This window comes from Coptis chinensis, chromosome 5, assembly GCF_015680905.1.
Source record: "Coptis chinensis isolate HL-2020 chromosome 5, ASM1568090v1, whole genome shotgun sequence".
NCBI classification, from domain to species: Eukaryota; Viridiplantae; Streptophyta; class Magnoliopsida; order Ranunculales; family Ranunculaceae; genus Coptis; species Coptis chinensis.
The window spans coordinates 68,280,473-68,288,663 of record NC_141460.1 but is presented as its reverse complement, the minus strand read 5'-3'; the positions used below and the strand labels follow the sequence as shown (position 1 = coordinate 68,288,663).

The window sequence follows — 8,191 nt, the reverse complement described above, 5'->3', positions numbered from 1 at the left end:
ACCCTACCTAGCTAACCCCCTAGCTAACTAGCTTTAGCCATGATTAATTTGACCTCATGCCCTCTTATATGGCTTGTATTAACCCCTTTTTGGGCTACCGAGGTGGCATGTCCGCCGGTCCGAAGTAATATAAGAAAAAGAAGGTGTGAAACACCGGATCGGAGCCGCGACTCTACAAAAGTGGTCGGGCCATACATCAACATGTGGAAAGGGAACGGTCAGAGTCAAAGAGGAGGCAACTTAATAGAGAAGGAACGGGGGGTATAGGGGCAAGGCCGCAGAACCCTAAGAGGACAGGTGTGTCAGTGTGGACCAGAGGATAGGAGGGAGATTAACGGATAGGAAAGAATGGAGGAGGATATAAATAGGAAAAGTAGAGCAGAGAGAAAGGAGGGAGGAAGAAAAGGAAAAAAAGAAAAAGAGAGTGAGAGAGAGATTAGGACATTGGATCTTAGAGGTGGTAATTTGTGTGCATACATTTGGCGCCGTCTGTGGGGACGAGGTAGGTCCACAATTTGAGAAGAAGGGGAAGGTGCGAAACATGGCTCTAGCTAAGAGAGGGAGAGGAAGGCTGGCGAGGGGGAGGCCGTTCAGAATGAAACGACGAGTGTGGAAAAATAGAGGTGGGGGAAGATGAAGTCGAAGATGCGGTGGCTGAGGCAACTAGGTTGCTTTAGGAGGAGGTAGGTAGACTTAGGGAAGAAAATGAGGAGTTTAGGAGAGAAAGAGAAGACACTCAAGGAGGAGCGGAAATCGCAGTACCTGCGGGCAGTGAAGTGGAAGTGCAAAGCGAGGAACTTCCTCAGAAAGCCGGGGTGGACCGTGCAGGAGGCATTACCATGGAAATGGTGCAGAGAGGCCAACCGCACGGTGGAAAAGGAGAAACATGGCGTGGCCAAGAAGGTGGTGGACAGCCTGAATTAGAATCTACTTGCTGACTCAGTCTGGAATTCGGAGGTACCCAAAAGGTTCACCCAGCCGCGGTTTGAAAGGTACGATAGGAAAGGAGATCTAGCGGACTATTTGCATCACTTTCGGCAGCAGATGCCACTGTGGCAAGAGGCGAAGTATGATGGCCTCCGGTGCATGATGTTCCCTGCCAGTCTAAAAGGGGGAGCATCCGACTGGTACTATCGGTTGGCGTCGCGGAGTATACAACGGTTCGAGGAGTTGGAGCAAGCTTTTGTGAATCACTTCATCCATCAGAAGAAGAGGGTGGTAGACGTAGCGGATCTTTTTAATGTCAAACAGAAGTCTGTGGAGACACTCAGAGACTTTTTGTGTAGATTCAAGGAAGAGACCCTGCGGGTGGAGAGTTTGGACGAGCTCACCGCGGTCATAACTTTCCAACATGGACTAAAGCAGGGAACTAGGGTGCATGAATCAGTATCAAAGATTGAAGTTACCACCTTGCATGCTTTGTACTTGAAGGTAGAGAGGTATATCCGATACGAGGACATTTTGCGGAGAAATAGTAAAGGAACCCAAGAAACCCGACAAGTCAGTGCATGCTGTGGCCGCGGAAGATAGGAGGGAACAGAGATAGGGCCGCGGCACGGGACGAAGGAACCTACAGGGGGGAGACACAGAGGGCAGAAAGGGGCAGGGACTAAGCCCGAAAGGAGTACAAGGAGAAAAAGCTTTACCGTGAGATAGACTTGACTCTGCTGAACAAGCCGTTGGAAGAAATCCTGCCCCTGATCAAGGGACAATGACATTGCGAAGAACCGTGGAGCTCTCCTAAGGAGATAGAGGGAAAGCCATTTTGCGAGTACTATCAGGTTAGGAATCATGCTACCAATGAATGCTTTACAATGGTTAGTAGAGAGAATGATTGGGAGAGGACAGCTAAAGGAACATGTCAAGGAAGTTCAGCCGATCGAAAGGGTTCCTGCCGCGGCCAGAATCTTGGGCACGATAAATGTTATCTTCAGCGGAGAAACACTGGGGAGGAACGCCCACAGGGATAAGGTGAGGAAGACAGCCAGTCTGCAGCAGATAAACGAAGTGGTGAGCGGTCTGCGGCCAGTTCCAGGAAGTAGCGAAGGAAGTGACAGGATAGAGTTTACTCCAAACGACCTGGAGTTGGTGAGCTCGCCGCATGAAGATACCCTGGTGATTACCATAGCAATGGGGAATTACACGATGAAGAGGGTGCTGATAGATTGCGGAAGTTCAGTGGATTTGTTGTTTCAGAGTGCGATGGAAGAGATGGGAATAGAAAAGGAGCAGATGAAGCCTCCACGAACTAACTTGTTCGGGTTCAACATCAGCATGACTAAGCCCTTAGGGGAGCTAGTACTGCCGGTGACCATTTTCACCAAGTTTATGGTAGTGGACACTAACTCGCAATACAACATGATCCTGGGAAGAAAATGGATTCATGAGATGAAGGCAATTCCCTCTACTTATTACCAGGTGATCCGTTTCCCGACGAATAGGGGAATGTACGAGATAAGGGGTGATCAGGTCGCGGCTCAGAACCTCCACTAGGTGACAGCAAAGGGTTTTGTACGCGCACCTGGTAAGGGGATGCCGGAGATAGGGGACAGTCTGGCATAGCAATTACAGATCGCGGCCGAAGAAAAGAGGCCGCTGATCGGGAGCAAGATAGTGGACGAGATTGAGGTTGTGAGCATCGGAGTGGCCGAGGAGGAGAGGTTTATGAATATCGGGGCAAGTTTGTCAGAGGATTGGAAGGCGAAACTGATTACCTTGTTGGCTGAGAATAGCGATGTATTTGCATGGACCATCGAGGATTTGGTGGGATTGGACCCAGAGTTTGCGTGTCACAGATTACATATGCGGGAAGGGGCCAGCCCGGTCCAGTAGAAAATGAGGAGCATGAAACCACAGTATGCACAAGGAATTTGGGAGGAGGTAAAGAAACTGAAGGATGCGGGGATCATCATATCCGCGAATGCAAGTTCACTGAATGGCTGTCGAATGTAGTAGCAGTGCCTAAAAAGAACAAGAAAGTGAGAATGTGCGTCGATTTCACAGACATCAACAAAGAGTGTCCCAAGGATTGTTACCCGATGCCGCGAATAGATGAGTTGGTGGACCGAACTGCAGAGTATAAGTTCTTTTCATTCATGGACGCATTGATGGGCAACAATCAAGTTGTGATGTACGGCCCAAACCAAGAGAAGACGGCGTTCATAGTGGAAGGGGGGAACGTACTATTACACCAGGATGCCTTTTGGTCTGAAGAATGTGGGGGAAACATTTCAGAGAGTGGGAGAGAAGATGTTCGGGGCTAAAATAAAAAAAAGAAGATGGAGATCTATATAGATGACATGGTAGAAAAGAGTATGACTGAAAAGGAGCATTTGGAGGGGCTGAAAGAGACATTCGCCATATTACGAAGACATAAGTTGATGTTAAACCCAGAGAAGTGCACATTTGGGGTAACATCCGGAAAATTCCTAGGATATATAGTCATATACCACGACATAAAAGCGAACCTGGATCAGATTAGGGCTTTGCTAGAGATGCCATCCCCGTAGAATGTGAAGGAAGTTTAGAGGCTGGCTGGTAGGGTCGCGGTGCTTAATAGATTTATATCCAAGTCATCGGACAAGTGTCGGCCTTTATACCTACTGTTAAGAAGAATGAGTGACTTCCAATGGACTGAGGCATGTGAAAAGGCGTTCCAGGAGTTGAAAGAATATTTAGGCAAAGCCCGATCCCCGCCGTGGCTAGGGATGTGGGGAGAAGTTGTACTTATACTTATACCTGGGGGTGTCAGAGTGTGCGATTAGTTCAGTATTAATAAGGGTGGTGGGAAAGGCAGAGAGGCCGGTGTACTTCCAAAGCAAAACAATGTTGGACGCCGAAACAAGGTACAGTAGAATTGAAAAGTATGCCCTGGCGCTGGTCTTCTCAGCGCTGAAGTTGAAGCCATACTTTGATGCTCATTCTGTGGTGGTAATGACTAACTTGCCACTCAAGCAGGCATTGAAGGCCATGAAATCAGGAAGAATGTTGAAGTGGGCCGTGCTACTCAGCTCTTATGAGATTAAGTACCAAGTCAGGACCACTGAGAAGGCCCAAGCGATGGCGGAGTTCCTGGCCGAGGACCCCACTTGGGGGGAAGAGATGGTTATGGAGCAGGAGGCGGACCAAAACCACGACCCCTTGGATCCGTGGGACATGCAAAATGGTTGGAGGGTATTTGCGGATGGTTCAGCTACAGATACTGGGAATGGAATTGGGGTGGTGCTGGTTACCCCCGAGAATACTCGCCTGGAGTTGTCAATGAAACTGGGTTTTGCGGCTTCGAACAACGAGTCTGAGTATGAGGCAGTGATAACGGGGATGGATTTGGCCAAGGATTTGGGTGTGCGCGAACTGACAGTGTATTCGGACTCTAATTTGGTAATATGTCAAGTCAATGGAGGATTTGTGGCGTGGTGCCCTCGGATGGCCAAGTATCTAGAGGTGGTATAGAAAAAGGCAGGAAAATTTGAGAAGATCAGTTTTGCTCATCTAGGCAGGGGGGAGAATAGACACGCCGATGCCTTGGCGTACGTGGCCGCGGTACTCCCTGGGACAGAGGGTAGATCTATTGAGGTCAGAGTGTTAAGCAAACCAAGCACCGCGGAGTACGAGGATGTATGCCTAGCTACTGAACAAGAGCATGGATGGATGGAACCCATCAAGAGTTTCCTATCGGGGACAGATATAGGGGACAAAGGTGAGAGAAAGAGAATGGAACAGAGGTCAAGGAGATACATTCTGACAGACGGAGAGTTATACCAGCGGAGCATCAGCGGACCACTTTTGAGATGCCTGGGGCCGCAGAAAGCGCGGGAGGTGTTAGGAGAGGTTCACGAAGGGGGTTGTGGAAGCCACTTGGCAGGAAGGACGACGGCCCACCAGTTGCTATCTCAAGGGTACTTCTGGCCCCATATGAAGAAAGATGCGACTGAGTACTCCAAGAGGTGCTGAAAGTGTCAGACCTTTGCGCCGCTGATACATTCACCTGTAGAACCATTACACAAGGTCTTTAGTCCGTGGCCATTCACTATGTGGGTGTTGGATGTCGTCGGGCCCCTGCCTTTGGCCAGTGGCAAAATGAGGTTTATGTTGGCCGTGACCGACTATTTTATGAAATGGGTTGAGGGTGTGGCCCTACAGCAGGTGAAAGAGGAACAGGTGAGAAAGTTTTTGTGGGAAAATATAATATGTCGATTTGGGCTGCCACACACCATCATCACGGACAATGGCACTCAGTTTACGGGGGGAAAAGTGAAAGCCTTCCACCAAGCCTATAAAGTGAAGCAAGGGTTTTTAGCCCCGTACAACCCTGAGGGGAATGGTCAGGCAGAGTCTTCCAACAAAGTTATCATGGATAATTTAAAGAAAAAGTTAGAGGAGCGCAAGGGGTGCTGGGCAGATGAGTTAAATCATGTACTATGGGTGTATCGGACAACGCCGCGGACATCTACAGAAGAATCCCCCTTTGCAATGGCCTACGGGGTGGAGGTAGTGATCCCGGTGGAAATGATGGCTCCGACGACTAGAACCAAGGAGGTAGAGGCAGGGGTTAACGAGAGAATACTGGCCGAGGAACTGAACCTCACAGAGGAGAGGAGAGACATTGCGCGCATCCAATTGGAAGAGTATCACCGTAGGTTGCAGAGATAATATAACAACCGGGTGAAGCCGCAGACATTTCATGTTGGAGATTGGGTACTTCGGAGGGTGACCCCAGCCACCAAGAAGGAGATAGACGGGAAGTTGGGACCCAACTGGGAGGGACCCTATACCGTGGTGGAAGCAGGGGTGGCCGGGACTTACAGGCTGTAGACACCCCAAGGGGAGAACATCAAGTGGCCGTGGAAGATCCGGATGCTGAAAGAATTCCATGAGTTACTTTTGTTATGGGTGCTTTTAATTAAAGAGAATTGTAAATGTTTCATTCAAGCCTTGTAATGTTATTTTGAGTTAGCTACCATGTTAACGAAAGCAATAACCAATGTTTTCCATCTGATGAATGTGCGTTCGCTCATGTGAGTGTTAGGCCAGGAGCAGCGGATAATGGTTGACTCCTTAGTTGACTTGGGGGCAAGCTGAGTGGCCCGGGCTTACTCAGTGGTGCTCAACATCTCCTTAGTCAACTTGGGGGCAAATTGGGTGGCCCGGGCGTGCTCAGCTGCCCTCAACCTCTCCACGGCCAACTTGGGGGCACGTTGAGTGGCCGGGCTTACTCAGCGGCACTCAACATCTTCTTAGTCAACTTGAGGGCAAGTTGAGTGGCCCGGGCGTGCTTAGTTGCCCTCAACCTCTCCACGGCCAACTTGGGGGCACGCTGAGTGGCCCGGGCTTACTCAGCGGCCCTCAACATCTCCTTAGTCAACTTAAGGGCAAGTTGAGTGGCCCGGGCATGCTCAGCTTCCCTCAACATATCCACGACCAACTTGGGGGCATGCTGAGTGGACCGGGCTTACTCAGTGGCCCTCAACATCTCCTTAGTCGACTTGGGGGCAAGCTAAGTGGCCCGGGCATGCTCAGATGCCCTCGACATCTCCACAGACAATGTAGGGGGGGCTCGCTGAGTGGCCCGGGCATACTCAACGGCCTCCTACATCACCAAAGCAAATTGGAAGGGGATGAACGCCATGGTGAAACAAGGCAGTAGCTAAATAGGGTGGGGTGGCAACACATTACAAAAGATGAACACTTGGAGTGCAATGAGTTTTCACAAAACAAGAGTTAAACAGAAACGGAGACCCACTGCGGTCTGCTAGGAGTACCCAGAAATCCAAACCCAGGGGTTGAAACCAAAAAGTTAAAGCATCAAAATATCAGATACAAACTGTGCAACTGGCTAGGCCAATAGACAAAGAGAAACCTAGATGCACTTCATTTCGGATTGCCCGAGGCGTCAGCTGGCAGACCTCCCTCCTCCGCCACATTGGTGGATTCGTCCACGTCAATAGGAGACGTAGACATCCCAGGAATGGCAGTGGCTTCCATCTCAGGAGTGGGGGAGATGGCCGCGGATTTAGTTGAAATCAAAGCAGGAGATGGGTCAGGGAGAAGACGCCCAGCGGCAGTAAGAGCTTCCATCTGCTGGTTCAGTTCTCGAGCTATCTTCTTGGCGGCAAGGACTTTGAAGTGTTCAGCGGCACCTTTCAGCAACTGTTCCAAGTCTGCCTGGGCGGCGGCCCTGTCGGCTTCCCTCTGGCTCTCTAGTTGAGAAGCGATGCATGCCGCATAGTCCTTGTAGGCTTCCTTGGCGCACTAGAGCTCCTTGTGATGTTTGAGGGCAGTGAGACGGGCGTCATCCCTTTCCTTCTCAAGTTGGGCACATTTCGCTTTCCACCCAGTGGGCCCATGAATCTCAGCTTTCACAGATTCAAACGCGTCCAGGGTGTTGGTTAGACCACAAATCATATAACCCACATCCAGGCTCAGCTGAAGGTACAGACCAAGTCAGAAAATAGTAAACAATAAAGAGGGAAAAGAGAGGGATGGGATGCATACCCGTTCCCAGCCAGTGTAGATTGTCGCTTGGTGGGAGGCGAAGGAGCCAGAATCCCCATACACTTGGTCCCTAGGGAGGTGGGAGCTGAAGAAGAGAGACGCAACCATTGCTGGATTATCCAGAGTGGAGTCATGGGTGGTGACGTCTTGCGGTCTTTGGCCTTGAATTGAGGATGCCAGATTTCTGTGGGCCCGTCGGGCAGGGGACCAATTTGGACCGCCTCTTTACCAGTGCGGCGGGAGGAGGACCGCGGTGATGAAGGTCGAGAGGAAGGTGTAGTGGCAGTGGGGGCAGTAGTCTTGGCCTTCTTGGCGGCTGCAGCGGTGGGCGCATCACCATCGGAATCGCTGTCCGAAAGCTTGAGTTTGGTAACATCCATGTTGTCAAAGGTGGCTGCAGGGGAGGCAAAATCATCATCCCAGTCAGCTATGGAAGAATAAGACCTAGGGACTGTAGTAGGAGGGACTGAGAAAGGACCAATGGAGGGCTTACGAGTTTGGGAGGCGGCGGCCTTCCGGGTGAGAGCTTGGGCTGGGGATCTTCGTGGTATACCTAAAGGACCGATGGGCGGTGGGTTTCGCCTTCCGTTTCTTAGGGGGAGATGGTTTGGGTTTCCTTTCTTTGGGCCGGGGCAGAAGGTATAGAGGACCGCGGTATTTGCCGATGTCTTTGAGGGATGGGTCTCGAAGGAGCGGA

At 50.6% G+C, this 8,191-nt stretch overlaps 3 protein-coding genes across 3 annotated transcripts; all 3 read left to right on the top strand.

Moving 5' to 3' along the window:
• Nucleotides 1-1,044: 1,044 nt before the first annotated feature.
• On the top strand, nucleotides 1,045-1,530 carry LOC147498531 (uncharacterized). The gene has a single exon (XM_086563261.1). The coding sequence runs from the start codon at nucleotides 1,045-1,047 to the stop codon at nucleotides 1,528-1,530; it is 486 nt and encodes a 161-aa protein (XP_086419387.1).
• Nucleotides 1,531-1,800: 270 nt separating this feature from the next.
• Nucleotides 1,801-2,493, top strand: LOC147498530 (uncharacterized). The gene has a single exon (XM_086563260.1). It carries the CDS (start codon nucleotides 1,801-1,803, stop codon nucleotides 2,491-2,493), a length of 693 nt encoding a protein of 230 aa, XP_086419386.1.
• A 1,332-nt stretch (nucleotides 2,494-3,825) lies between these two features.
• Nucleotides 3,826-4,452, top strand: LOC147498529 (uncharacterized). Its single transcript, XM_086563259.1, has one exon. The coding sequence runs from the start codon at nucleotides 3,826-3,828 to the stop codon at nucleotides 4,450-4,452; it is 627 nt and encodes a 208-aa protein (XP_086419385.1).
• The last annotated feature ends 3,739 nt before the right edge of the window (nucleotides 4,453-8,191 follow it).

Coding starts and splice junctions, on each gene's coding strand:
- LOC147498531 (XM_086563261.1), top strand. CDS start 1,045: ATGCCACTGTGGCAAGAGGCGAAGTATGATGGCCTCCGGTGCATGATG.
- LOC147498530 (XM_086563260.1), top strand. CDS start 1,801: ATGAATGCTTTACAATGGTTAGTAGAGAGAATGATTGGGAGAGGACAG.
- LOC147498529 (XM_086563259.1), top strand. CDS start 3,826: ATGTTGGACGCCGAAACAAGGTACAGTAGAATTGAAAAGTATGCCCTG.